Consider the following 13,995-nt stretch of genomic DNA (forward strand, 5'->3'; position numbering starts at 1 on the left):
GCTCTAGGGTACCCCATAAAGGAAAAGGAGCAGTTTTTTCCTATCCCAAAGCCTACCAATGAAAATGTTACAGTGTGAATACCCCAACTTAGTAGGTACCTGTGTGTTTGTGTGTAATCAAAAGCATGGGAAGCAATCCAGAAGCATTCGCTGCTCCTTGAGAAAACATTCAGCAGCTGCAAAGACCTGGGGACATTTAAAAAAGAAAAAAAGTTCACGTGGTCACTGAGTTTCTGAGTCATTTCCAGGAAAGGAAGCTCCCGGTGGCTGAAAACAGAGAAAGTGAAACTTAACTCGCGTCTTTGGCGTGAGGGAGCCATGGCTGCTGCTGGGTGTTCCGACCAGAATCTTTCTGATGTAGCCACTTGCTCCATCTGCTTGGAATATTTTAAGGATCCAGTGATCATCCCAGAGTGTGGGCACAACTTCTGCCGGTCTTGCTTGATCCAGCGCTGGGAGGAATCGGAGGCAGAGACTTCCTGCCCTCGGTGCAGAGAAACAGTCCAGCAAAATAATCTCATCCCCAACCGGCAACTGGCAAACTTCTTACAATTAATCAAGAATCTCAGCGTTTTAGGAAGGGAAGAAGAAGAAAGAAAAGGAGGAGTCTGTGAGGAGCACCAGGAGCCCCTCAAGCTCTTCTGCAAAGTCCATGAAGCCCCCATCTGTGTGGTGTGTGACAGATCCAGGATACATGAAAATCACAAGGTGATTCCTCTGAAGGAGGCTTTGGAGGAATACAAGGTAGGGGATCCCTGGATCTTGAGGGGGAGAAATAGCTGTGGATTCTTCTTTTTAATTCTCAGATCCAAATTAGGCATGGCATTAATTAGTCATTGTTTATTAAGTTAGAAGCAGTCCAGGGGAAGGCTGAGGGCTCCTGGGATGGCTGGGAGGAGGGAGTTGAAGTCTTTCTCTCTGCCAGGGACAACGGGATCTCCCTTGAAATACTCACAGCAGCTTCAAAGATTTAGTACCATGGGAGAGAGTGAAAGGGTTAACCTTATCCCAATCCCCCAGTAAGGTCGCTTTGTACATATTAAGAACAGATGTACATTGCACATACACAACTAAGTAAATGCTCCTGTGCCATGCAATGTCAATAATGCCACATATTAGTAATAATAACGAAATGAAGCTGCCCCTTTTGAATTTGGGGAATGACCAGACAGCAATCTTCTGACCGAAGGAGCTACTTAGGTGGATTCTGGGCCAGCAAGAACTTCTTTGGCCCAGAAATGGAAGAAGCTCTTAAATCTCTCCTGGTGGTCCAAGCACACGTGGGCTCTGGCTACTGCAGAGAAAATAACTGACAAGTAGCAGAAAACCTGAATTGCCATCTGACCCAGTTAAGTGGCAGAGCAGTGGGGTCACGAGGAAGGGTGAAAAAGCCCAAGGCTTGCAGAAGAGGGGTTTGGAATGGGTGAAGTTTTGAGAAACGCTGCTCTATCCCTGTCTCTCTAGCCTCTTGGGCTGACCTCACTATCTCTTTGATGCTAGACTGATACATCCCAGATTGGATCCTGTCTCACCCCTTCCTCCTCCTCCTCCTCCTCTTCCCACGTCTCCCTGGGACCTCAAGATGAGAAGTCAGGCTGGGACTTTCCTCGGAGGAGATAAAGGAGCGAGTATGGCTGCCTTTGCTCTTCTCCAGACTAGTTTGTTGCGCTAGAAAACTTTCCCATCCCAGTTCTGCTGTGCTTTTCAACCCGTGTGCTGTGGCACCTGGGCTGCCTTGAATGATGCTCAGGGGTGCAACACTGGCCTCTGTCCCTCTTTCCTTCCCTCCCTCCTTGGATCTCCCAAAGGCTTGCGCAGCTCTTTGTTGCAGCAGCCCTGGCTACAAGCTCCGCTGGCGAATGGTGCCTCTGGGGATGGCCAGGGGGTGTTGGCTGCCAGGAGCTGAGGTGGCCTCGGAGTAAGCAAGGAAACTGGCGAGGGGCCCTTGCTGTTGGGAAGGGACAGACAAGTCCCTGTGGGGCAGCGGGAGGAGGCACCTCTCTTTGGGGCAGCTCAGAGACCAAGAGGAGGACTCCTAAGAAGAGAGGAGAGAAGAGGAGGCTGAGAGAGCCCTCCACAAGGGAGGGTGTTTGAGAAAGGGTGAGGGGCTGCAAGCAAGGGTTGGCTTAACTGGGATCGTGAGCCCCACAGGGATACTGCAGAAAGAAGGTAGTTGGTCCAGGGAGTTATGCACCCTCTAGACTCCAGTAAACTACTTTGCTATTATAGCAAGGTCACCGGGCCCAAGAAGCCAGTGTAATATTCATCTCTCTGTGTGTCTCTATCAAACCTGAGTTCTTCCTTTTCTTTTCAGGGAGAGATCTGTCACCACCTGGAGATTCTGAAGAAAGAGAGAGAGGAAATTCTGGCCTATCAAGCAGCCTTGGACAAGGAAAGCAAAGACCTCCTTGTAAGTGTCTCTGTTGTTACTAGTGAGGCAACAAGCACTTGAAGAGTCGAGTCAGGACTGAGGAGGGATGGGGAAATCTGCCCATTTCAGCTTCTCCCCATTTCTCCTTTTTCCATATCAGTTTGTTTATTCATTTATTATTCTGAAAATGAATCAAATGTTAGGGTAGCTACTTCCTTGTAGAAATATTTTGATATGTACTTTACCCTCATAAATACATTTTTGTGAAGAAAATTGACCTGGCTGGGTCAACCTTGAACAATTCAGAGGTGTGAATTTCAAAGGATTGCTCTGTTTTCGTCTCCATAATTTTACAGCAATAGTAAATTAGGTAAATTCACTTTTGAATGCAGCTAATTTGAGTTTATTTCCCATTGTCATTTATTATATGAATAGCAGTGAAGGAGAAGCCTGAGGACTTGTGAGCTGAGAGGGTGGAAGTAGGTCAATTCAAATCCTGATTTACCATAAATATTACTAAAGAGTTGTCTTTCTACACCCTGACCTCCTCTTTTCTTGCAGAAATTAACAGAAACGGAGAGGCTGAAGACTGTGGAAAAGTTCAGAGAACTGCGCCGGTTCCTGGAAGAACAAGAAAAACATCTGCTGACTCATGTGGAAGAGGTGGAGAAGGAGATTGCAGGGAGAAGGGATGAGCAGCTGGCCAGACTCTCCAGGAAACTCTCCTCTCTTGAGAGGATCATCCAGGAGATGGAGGAGAAGAGTCAGCAGCCAGCGAGTGAACTCCTGCAGGTAAGACGGTGGCAGAAACAGCCCAAGGCTCCAGGAAAAGGCTGCCCCTTTCATGTATGCAAGGAGTGCAGGGACTGAGTTGATGGAGCCTCTAGACAGGTTTGTATTGGACAGGAAACCAAAGAGACCTGGGATGCTTAACTCACCTGAATGCAGACTAGAGATTCATCTGTGTTCTTGATGGAACAGGAGCTGATCTTCTGCTCTTTGCTGTTCTTTTGTCTCTGAATGCCTTTCAGCTGTGGGGGCTTCGTCTAGGATGCGTTCAGGCCTCCTTCCAACATGAGCCATTTCCATTCTCTTCCCGTTTCCTGCACAACTTCTTTGTTGATCCCCTTCCCCATGGATACAGATCGGCCCAAAATGGTGCTCAGTCACAGTGACCAAAGAGCAAGACAGAGGGACTCATCCAGACTGCTGCTTGTCCCACCCCTTTCCTCCAGGAAAACCCGCTGTTTACTGCTGAATTAGAGCAAACCTCAGCCAGGTTTTCTCCAGATTGACGTTTGCTTTGATGTTGCACTAAGGAGCAGGTTTTTCCTGAGGGAAAGCGGCAGGGCAAAGGCAAAACCACTTGGACTCGTGTTTTCTGGGCACAGGAAAGGGAGAAGTGTGGGCAAGCCCAAAGAAACACGGAATTGTTTTATTACCCCTTTGGAGGCATTTTATGCTGCAGGTGCTTTTTTAATTTCCAGGTGGAAAATAGCATTTGAAATTTGGGGACTTCTATGGAAGACAATTTGGGACAGTGCCCTGGTAGGATTATCCTGTAGGCTTACTTACGTCTGAATTGCACAATGCAAACTGGATTAAAGTTATTAAATTATGGAATTGTGGAGAACTTGAAATCAGAACAATTAATAATTTCAGATTGGAAATGTTATGTACTGAAGTTCTCACCCTGGGCCAGCAGGGGGATACTGTAGATAGTTATGGAAATGAAGGATCGAAAGTGACGTTCAGTGATTGGATAGTTTGTATGCAAATGAAGGATCGAAAGTGACATTCAGTGATTGGATAGTTTTAGAAAATGGCAACAGTTACATTGTTCTGAAGCTCTATATAAGCAGGCTGACTGAGCTCCTCAATTCAGTTCTGTTCCAGCTTACAAATAAAGAGCTGCTTGGAAAATTTGCTGTGTCGACTGATATGTTCGCCCACAACTTAACAGGAAAAATAAAAGCAGTGAGAAACCAAAACTGGCTGATTCCGCCATCCCTCCCCAAAACCTTGGCATGTGCCAGGCAGACTGACATCCGAGGGCCAGGGTCTGAGGGGGTCTTCCTAGTGTGGCCTGTGGTGTGCAGTGAATTCCCTTCTCTTTTCCCCTCTAGGATGTCAGAAGCACCTTGCAGAGGTAAGTGGATCTGGCTCATTTCCATTAGCATCACTCTTTGAAGCTGAGATGCAAGAACCTCAGACATGGCCCTCCAGGGGCTGCAGGGGGGAGACTGGAGGACTCACTCCCTGCAGCATCTCTCAGGTAAAAGTAGAGCCCCCTCTTCTGAACTTGTGGCCCCCCAATTCTCCCTCCGAGGTTCAAGGTCAACTGCCTCCTTCCTCTCTCCCCACATCACTTCACACAGGGATGGGGGCTCTTTTCTTTCTCTTGCACTTTCTGTTCATTGACTTTTTGGTAATTTCTAACATCTAGACGAGAAAGTGCCAAAGATGCTTGGGAAGAGCTTAGGATGTACCAACAGATTTCAATGTCCAACTAGAAGCCCTCCAACTCTGGTAACTCAGCTCCTTTGAGGCACAGAGAGAGGGAAGGTCTGTTGGTCTAGAATGGGTGGGTTCTTTTTCTTGGGAGCGTTTCCAGCATGAGAGGCTGAAGCTGGTCTTGAGTGGGGGGTGAAAGTCAGGTTGTTTGATGCCTCTGGAGGGAGAGTCCCATGGGGCATGGGGTGAGAGAGGGGGTGAAGGGAGGGTGGAGGTTGTTTTCCTTGACCACTTGGCAGCTTTGGACATCACTCACATCCTCTGGGGAGGCTCAGGGAGGGAGGGATTGCAGGCATTCCACCTCAGGGGTTTGGTTCTTAAGTCCTGGCACCTTCCCAGAAAGTTGTTAGGGGGCAGCATAGTTTGAAGCCATGGGATTCCTCCGGTGGTGTCGCTTGGGGTTACATCTTGTCCCTTGTGCTGTTTAGCATCCTTACAAAGCCACCGACCAGGGCTTGGAGGTGGGTGTCAAGAGATGAAGCTGAATCCTGGAAATTACCTGGTGGGAAATGAACTTCAACTTTGTTCATTTTATTGAGATCTCCTGCAATAATCAGGGAGAAGGGGCCACAATGGGGCCATTCACTGTTTTTCTTTTCACCAGGTATGAGGAAAGAGAGAGTCCAGAGAAGCCACTGGCTTTCCCTCCAGAGCTAAGGAACAGGATCTTGGAATCCTGTCATCTAAATCACCTTGTGAAGAATACAATGAAACAATGGAAAGGTAATGAAAACTGGCTGCCAGGATTTCACCCTGGGAATTCTGTTTCTTCTTCAGAACTGAACATGCCTGGCTCTTATTGCATGGAAATGAGTAACCCCAGGATACCTTCCTTCTTGGTGCTCCAGCCTTCATTTCCTGTCCCCCAGAATGGCCCATGTATATTGTGACGCTGGATCCTGTAAAGAAAGCCTGAACCAGAGTGTAGAGCAAAGTCAGGATTTTTTCCTCCCATGTGCATCTGTTTACAGTTATACGAAACCTCCTTTTCCTTGTGGTTCCCTGTCTGCACAATCTGGGGTTGTCCTTTTGGAGGTTCTCCTGCTCTGAATGGAGTCAAAGGGCATTAAGAAGCCCCCAGTTCCCCCTCTGCCTCCTGCTCAGGCTTCTTTCTCAGCCGTGGAGCCAAGGCCTGAGCCGTCTCCTCCTCAGACGTCCCCCTGCAGCTGCCATATCTAGGGCTTCAGCCTTCAAGATCTCCTGAGAGTTCCCCCATTGAGAGTGGAAGCAAGAGCACAGGAGCCCCAAAGGGAACAATTATGCTTGTTAACAACCTTAAAGATTTGTAGAAGGTTTGTGAGGAAGGGCTTCCTTTTGCCTGAGAGCTCTGCCAATCCTTCCTCATCAAACTTTCCTTCTCCTTATGTCTCACAATTTTGGCTTTAATGATTCCCCCCCCCCCACTTTACTTGGGGAAGATGTTAAGGCTGCCTCCATCTCCCCTCTGCATCCTTTGACAGGATTCCTATTGCTCTGCCTCCCCTCCAGTCCAAGAATGTAGAGCCCTGTTATGTACTGAAGTTCTCACCCTGGGCCAGCAGGGGGATACTGTAGATAGTTATGCAAATAAGGGATCGAAAGTGACGTTCAGTGATTGGATAAAACAAAAAAAATTCCTTCCAGTAGCACCTTAAAGACCAACTAAGTTAGTTCTTGGTATGAGCTTTCGTGTGCATGCACACTTCTTCAGATACACTGAAACAGAAGTTGCCAGATCCTTCTATATAGTGAGAAGGTGGGGAGGGGTATTACTCAGAAGGGTGGTGGGAATGGGTGATTGGCAGATAACTGTGATGAGCCTGTTGACGACTCTTAACGACTGCAATAGGTCTTACAGGAAAAAGCAAGGGGTGAGAAGGTGAAAAATGGCTTTGTCATGTATAATGAGATAAGAATCCAATGTCTTTGTTCAGACCAGGTATCTCCATGGTTTTAAGTTTCGTAATGAGTTGCAATTCAGCAGCTTCTCTTTCCAGTCTATTTCTGAAATTCCTTTGTAGTAAAACAGCTACTTTGAGATCTTGTATAGAATGTCCTGGGAGATTGAAGTGTTCTCCTACTGGTTTCTCTGTCTTGTGATTCTTGATGTCAGATTTATGTCCGTTTATTCTTTGGCGTAAGGTTTGGCCTGTTTGTCCAATATAGAGAGCTGAAGGACACTGTTGGCATTTGATGGCATACACAATGTTAGACGATGAGCAATTAAATAGTCCCGAGATGGTATGTGTGATGTTGTTGGGGCCAGTAATGGTGTTGTCCGGGTGTATGTGGCAGCAAAGTTGGCATCTGGGTTTATTGCAGGCTCTGGTGCCAGTGTCCGTGTTAAGTCTGGTTGTAGTATTATTGTGGGTTAGGAGTTGTTTAAGATTGGGTGGCTGTCTGTAGGCAATGAAAGGTCTTCCTCCCAGAGCTTGAGAAAGAGAACTGTCATTGTCCAGGAGAGGTTGTAGATCTCTGATGATGCGTTGTACTGTTTTAACTTGGGAGCTGTATGTGATGACTAGAGGTGTTCTGTTATTTTCTTTTTTGGTTCTGTCTTGCAGCAAGTTCTCCCTGGGTATCAGTCTGGCTCTGTTGATCTGTTGTCTAACTTCATCTGCTGGGTATTTTAGTTCTAAAAAGGTTTGCTGTAGATCTCTTAGGTGGGAGTCTCTGTCTGTAGAATTGGAACAGATACGGCTGTAACGTAGTGCCTGGCTATATACAATGGACTGTTTGGTATGTTTGGGATGGTAGCTAGAGGCATGTAGATATGTTTGTCGGTCAGTTGGTTTACGGTATAAGGTGGTGTCTATGCGCCCATCCTGTATTTTTATAGTAGTGTCCAAAAAATGTATTTCTTGCATAGATTGATTCATTGTTAGGTTGATTGTGGGGTGAAAATCATTGAATTTCTGGTGGAAGGTGTCCAGGGTCTGTTGACCATGTGTCCAGATGATAAAAATATCGTCAATGTATCGCAGGTACAAGAGAGGTTTGAGTGGGTAGGAGTTTAGGAAACGTTGTTCTAAATCTGCCATGAAGATGTTGGCATACTGTGGGGCCATGCGGGTGCCCATTGCTGTGCCGCTGATCTGAAGGAACAGGTCATCACCGAATTTGAAGTTGTTGTGGATAAGGACAAATTGGCAGAGTTTGGTGGCAAAGTCCGCTGTGGTTTTATCTGAAATGGTGTTCCTTATAGCTTGTAAACCATCGTTGTGTGATGGTTGTGACACGAAAGCTCGTTGTGTGACACGAAAGCTCATACCAAGAACTAACTTAGTTGGTCTTTAAGGTGCTACTGGAAGGAATTTTTTTTGTTTTGACTATGGCAGACCAACACAGCTACCTATCTGTAAGTGATTGGATAGTTTTAGAAAATTGTTACAGTTACGTTGTACTGGAGCTCTATATAAGCAGGCTGACTGAACCCTTCAGTTCAGTTCTGTTCTAGCCTGTGAATAAACAAGAACTGTTTGAAGAATCGCTGTGTCGTCTGATATGTTCACCCACAACTTAACAAGCTCAATTTCAGGGACAAAGTTCAGAGACCATCAAGATTTATGCTGAATATTCTTATTCTGCTATTTAAAGCTTTAGTTATTTTCATAGATTCTTCCTATGATTTTCTATTTTTTAATCATTTTTTGTACAATTTAATTAATGTTTAATAATTGTACTTGAATTTAAGGATTCTATGTTATGAAGTGTTACTTTTGTATGGAGATTTATTTCTGGTGGAAGAGTGTTGCCCTTATGCTTTATATCTTTTTGCTTCCACAGATGCTCTGTTATACAGAAAACACATTCAAAAAGGTAAATTTCCAGGGGAGGAACAATTTCACAGGAGGGATGGGAACTGATATTTCATGGGTGTTGAACCATCTGTTCTGCAGACTTTGGGACCCCCATCAATGGCGTAACTCTGGGAAACAGTCCTCTAGAGGTGTTTGGGTTCCTTGTCTGTCCCATGGATGAACTGGGAGAGGGTTTGAAGGCTTGGCTTGGGGGCAGAGCTTGTCTGTGCGAATAACCCACACACCAGTCTGAGTTCATTTCCTGCCTATAGGCTATTATCCTGTTTCTCCCTTAATTTTATAGATTTTGCTTTCTTTCATAAAATTTATATACTGCTTGATTGTGGGGGAAAGCCTCAGAGCCATACAATATATTACAAAAGCCCTTAGGGAGGATCCTGCAGGGTCAGTCCAATGTCCGTTTTGTCGAGTTCTCATGTATAGGGAATCTCCCTTGCATTTAGATTTCCCTCCACACAATCTGGAGAGGTTCTTTTGGGGCTTCTCAAGATTTGCTTGGATTTTCCCCTCGTGAAGTGTGTTAAAAAGGGCACCCGCAAGCACCCAGTCCCTCCTCCACCTCCTGCCAGGCTGGTCTCCCAGTAGCAGAGCAAGGCCTGAGCCGCCTCTTCCTCAGAGTTTCAACCTCACCAGCCATTTCTCGTGCTTCAGCCATCCCCATCGCCTGAGAGTTCCCACAGTTCTTTTGAGATCAGCCCCATTCCATGAAGGAGGACTTCCCATTGCACGAGTCCCTTGGAATTACAGGGTAAAGCACTGCTTATTCTTCCTCTGCAATTTGGTTTGTCAGCATACTTGGAAATTCCAGTTTCAACAGCTTTGCCCCACCAGTTTACTTGGGGCAGATGTTAAACCTTTCTTCATCCATCCAGTTCAGATCCCCATTTCATTTGTGGATTTTGAATCATTGTATTCTCCCATTTCCTAGTATGGTTTACCATTTCTCATTTTCCCATGAAATTATGGAATAGCAGAGTTTGAGAGGATCCCAAGGATCATCTAGTCCAGCCCCCTGCAATGCAGGAATTACAGCTAGACACGTTAGTTGTCTTAATTACTTAGGCCTAGTGATATTACATTCTCAAGAATAATCTTTTGGAGAATATTTAACATCACTACTTAGGCCTACAGTTGTTGTCTTTGCATGATTTAATCTTTTGATTGAAATAAGGAAACAACAGATGCTATGATATGATGTTTTGTAAAAAAAGATTTATTTTTTAGCTATTGCATTGTAGCCTGTTAAGCCTGTCTTTTTGCTTCCTCAGATGTTCAGTCATTCAGACATCTTCAGAGAGATAAATTTCACATGGAGACCCCAATTCACAGGAGGGGGGGGACTAGTGTTTCATGGGGGTCAAGAGTCTCTTCTGTACAGCTTGACTCTGGCCCTGCTGTTTGTACCACAAAGGCAGAGAGGGTGGACTTGAAGGTGCAGAAGGGGGGGGGAGAGTTTCATTCCTGCCCAGAGAGAGTTGGGTTGCTTTTCCATGTGACCTTTTTCAGGACTGGTTGCCACGTGTCCTCTTTTTGTAGGTCCTCTACATTCATGATTAAAATTTCTCCCCTAGGTGGATTCTTAAAATTAGAAAATTGGCAAATTGTCTCAAGTTATTTGGTTTGGTTTACAGTAAACCATTTACATTTTTCTAGTGCATTAGACTCAGATCTAAGGCACCCATCTAAGCTAGCCTAGAGCAGAGAATCGCAACAGAGCAGCATTTTAAGCTGGCCACATCCTGTATAAAACCCTTCTCTTGTGGCTGAATTAAAAGGACACTGGCTCAGCTACAAGATCTTGGAGAAGGAGTCTGGGAGGGCAAGAGTTAACATCCCCCTGCCCTTAAGGAGAGTCCATATGTACATGTTTAACAGTTTAATAAATTGTTCTGTGCACACTTGCGTTCACAAAGATGGGAACATGAGCCCAAATACATTCATGTGGCAAGCGAGGGAGCAATATGTATTATTATTATTCTTTTGTTGTTGAAACTTCAGAACATTGCTACTAGCAGTATATCACAGCTTCGAAAGCCTACATAGAGTAGGGGTATTTAAAATGAGAGTTGTCATAGCGATCCATGGTTAAGAGTAGAAGTTGGCAAATGTGTCCTCTTTTTGCTCTTCGAAATACAGCAACTCTACACTTGCCTATAATGACTGCCTTAGCCCCTGACTGGTAACTTTTTGAGTTATTCCCCCTCTTCCCCCAGGGAACTAGTCTTATGGTATATATTACATCCAAAAGAGAAGCATGGAATAAGCAGTCCTTTGTAAAATTGCTGTGCCACATGCCTCCTCTTCCCTGGTGGCAAGGCCTAAACTTCCATGTTGGTAGAGAGGAAGGAAAGGAGAGACCAAGTGGGTGAGAGAGATGGAGAGCAGGAATAAACAGGCTCCCCACTTAATGCGATTTTCACTTGTGGGCAAAAGGGCCCAGAACGTGACCCCCGCGAAAGTGAGGGGAGGCCTATATTTGGTTTTATGTTGTATTTTTATGCTGTGAACCACCCTGAGACCTATGGATAAAGGGCAGTATTCAAATATATTATTATTATTATTATTATTATTATTATTATTATTATTATTATTATTATTATTATAACAGGGGGGTCCTCATCTCCCAGCCAAACCCAGAGCTCCCCAAAGGACAATTCCCAGAGAGTTTGTCAGAGGAAAGCAGCTTCTCTCCTCTCCTGCCTCCTCCAATTCTCCTCTCTTTCCCCTTAGATAACACAGAAGAGATGAGTAAAAGGTTTCCTGGGTGGTTTTTCCCCTTACAAAATTCCTGGGTTGAGAGGAGGGCAGGCACAATACACATCGGATATAAGAAAGTGAAGGGAACTGATTTAAAAACAAACAAGGAAGATATTTATTCTGATGAGTCTGCAAGGAGGCGTCTCAGTCTTGCATGCGACACAAAGAAATCCCGTTGATCTGAAAGGGAATCTGGGGTTTTGGGGTGATTTTTATTTATTTATCAGGATGTTCGTCTCTCTCTCTCAGCTGACACTGCCTAATCTTCTCTTTCCCTCATCTTCTCCCCAACAGCAAATGTCACTCTGGATCCAGACACAGCCCATCCCTGCCTCATCCTGTCCGAGGATCGGAAAAGCCTGAGATTGGGAGTCAAACCTCAAGCCCTGCCTGATAATCCTGAGAGATTCAGTGACCGGCCTTGTGTGTTGGGACGTGAGGGATTCACAGCAGGCAGACATTTCTGGGAAGTCACTGTGGGAAGTGGGGGAGGATGGGCTTTGGGGGTTGCCAGGAAGTCTGTGGAGAGAAAGGACATCTTCCCCTTAAGCCCTGAGGAGGGGATCTGGGCTGTGGAGAAGTTGGGAGGGGAATACTGTGCCTGCACCTCCTATTTTCACTCTCTTCTGTCCCTGAGGGAGAAGCCCAGGAGGATCCGGGTGACTCTGGACTATGAAGGGGGACGTGTGTCTTTTTCTGACGCTGACTCAGGAGCCGAACTCTACACGTTCTCAGGAGCCTCGTTCTCTGGAGAGACCCTCCTCCCTTTCTTTTATCTGGGGGGATATGAAGCCCACCTCAGGATCTCCTGAGGAGACTAAATCTGCCTCTCAGGCCCAGCAGGAGTTTCTCTCCAGACCAGAGTGACTGACATAAAAACCATTTACCCGCCAAGAGCAGGTTGGGCAGTTTTCCAAGGGCCCTTTGAGAGGATTCATTCCAGTCAAAATCAGCAGAAATAACAAAACAAAAATGGGTTGCTCTTGCTTTGCATTTTCCTTCCTTTTCCCAGAATTCCCTCTGCAGCTTCTTAAAGAGACAGTCACACTTTTATGAGTCCTAATAAATTTTCTCACCTTCAATCTTGTTTTCCTTTTATGATGTCTGATTTGGCAGAGGACAAGACTCTTAATCCCAGAGTTGTGGGTCTGAGCCCCACGTTGGGCAAAAGTTTCCTGCACTGCAGGGGTGGGACTAGATGAACCTCAGGGTCCCTCACAACTCCGCAATTCTAGGAAACCTTCCTTTCCCCACAAGTACTTACGCAGCTGTGAAAATGCATGCACCATTGGAATAATAGAGGACTACAAAACGAACCCCTTCACCCAAGTCAGGCAGGATAGCTCCTTGCTCTGGAGACCTCAGAGGGGAAGAAAAAGAGAAAAAAATTGAACAGGGCATCAGCTTCAAATGCCCTCTGCAAATACAGCCTTGCCATCCCCACACCTTGTCAGAAGTAAACCTTATTTTTATTGAGTGGGGCTTCTGCCCAGTTTTGAGTGGATGCATTAATGTTCCTTATTTACAGCCTGGATTCTGTATATTGGGGGCATCAAATGGGGTGTCCCCTGGATAATGCTGGACTCCAACTCCCCTCTGACCCATCCAGCATGGCCAGGGGACAGAGAGGATGGGAGCTGAAGTCCGACAGCTTCCGGAAGGGGTCCCATGGGCTGTGCTGCCCTATACATTTCGCAGGGCACCTTCCCTGTGTTCCTCAGCCCCACCCCAAATACACAGTGCTCCCCCAAGGAGTGTCATTTCGGCAGCAGGTGCATCTGATTTCTCTTCTTGGATACTAACAGCTGGCACAACACATGCCTGTGGAATTGTGTTAGTATCTCAGCTCACAGCCAGAGGTAGCTGGCCTCCCCCGAGGCAAACTGAGTGAGACACTTGTTTACCTTCCGTCTGCGTCTCCCGGCAGACTAGGTCGTAAACCAGTGATTCTCCTCATTAGACGTGAGGAGAACACACCCTCTGCTTCTCTCTCCTTGCTTTCCCCCCCAGGAGGGGAAATGAGACAGACAGGAGTCCTTTTACATGACTTTTTATTCCTGTGGCAGCCTTCGGATGGTTGCGATTCATCGAACATCTGCATGAGAGGCTGGTGAAGTGTTCCTCCTCTGCTCCGAGGGAGAAGATAAGCGTCTGATAGCAGCCGGAGGCTGGCCTGGCGGATGGATCCAGAGGAAAGTCTTTTTCAAGCAACAGAGCTCAAGGTATGCTGCATTTCGGGCTAAAAGTGTGAACGCAGATTGATTAATTCTCTGGTTCACGGGAGAGCTGCGTTTGAAAAAAGCAACAGCTCCGGGAGGAGGGGCCTGCAGTTCAGAGGCTCAGCCTGCATTCCACACATTCCTGTGGTTAAGATAAGCCTTCCCGCATGCGCAGTAGCTAAAATAGGCCCGTCAGAGACGTGGAAATTTACTAGCTACGCAGTTGGTTCTGAGATGAGCCTGGGAGGCGAAAGTTTGTTTTGTCTATGTTGCCGAAGCTGTGCAAGGTCTGAGAAACAGCTTGCAGCTTGCCTGGAAAGGCGTAAACAACCCA

General features: G+C 46.2%; 1 protein-coding gene across 1 annotated transcript; it reads left to right on the forward strand.

Annotated features, from left to right (window-relative positions):
- Positions 1-299: 299 nt before the first annotated feature.
- Positions 300-12,524, forward strand: LOC114592270 (zinc finger protein RFP-like). The gene is made up of 7 exons (XM_077922269.1): positions 300-744; positions 2,315-2,410; positions 2,933-3,163; positions 4,498-4,520; positions 5,490-5,608; positions 8,651-8,683; positions 11,737-12,524. The coding sequence occupies exons 1-7, from the start codon at positions 319-321 to the stop codon at positions 12,252-12,254; spliced, it is 1,446 nt and encodes a 481-aa protein (XP_077778395.1). The 5' UTR covers positions 300-318; the 3' UTR covers positions 12,255-12,524.
- The last annotated feature ends 1,471 nt before the right edge of the window (positions 12,525-13,995 follow it).

The sequence above is a fragment of the Podarcis muralis genome, chromosome 2 (assembly GCF_964188315.1).
Source record: "Podarcis muralis chromosome 2, rPodMur119.hap1.1, whole genome shotgun sequence".
Lineage (NCBI taxonomy): Eukaryota > Metazoa > Chordata > Lepidosauria > Squamata > Lacertidae > Podarcis > Podarcis muralis.

Excerpts from the sequence above, each read along its gene's own strand:
- LOC114592270 (XM_077922269.1), top strand. The coding sequence starts at position 319 with ATGGCTGCTGCTGGGTGTTCCGACCAGAATCTTTCTGATGTAGCCACT. Across the intron at positions 4,521-5,489 it reads GTCAGAAGCACCTTGCAGAG|GTATGAGGAAAGAGAGAGTC; the intron begins GTAAGTGGATCT and ends TCTTTTCACCAG. Across the intron at positions 8,684-11,736 it reads CAGAAAACACATTCAAAAAG|CAAATGTCACTCTGGATCCA; the intron begins GTAAATTTCCAG and ends TCTCCCCAACAG.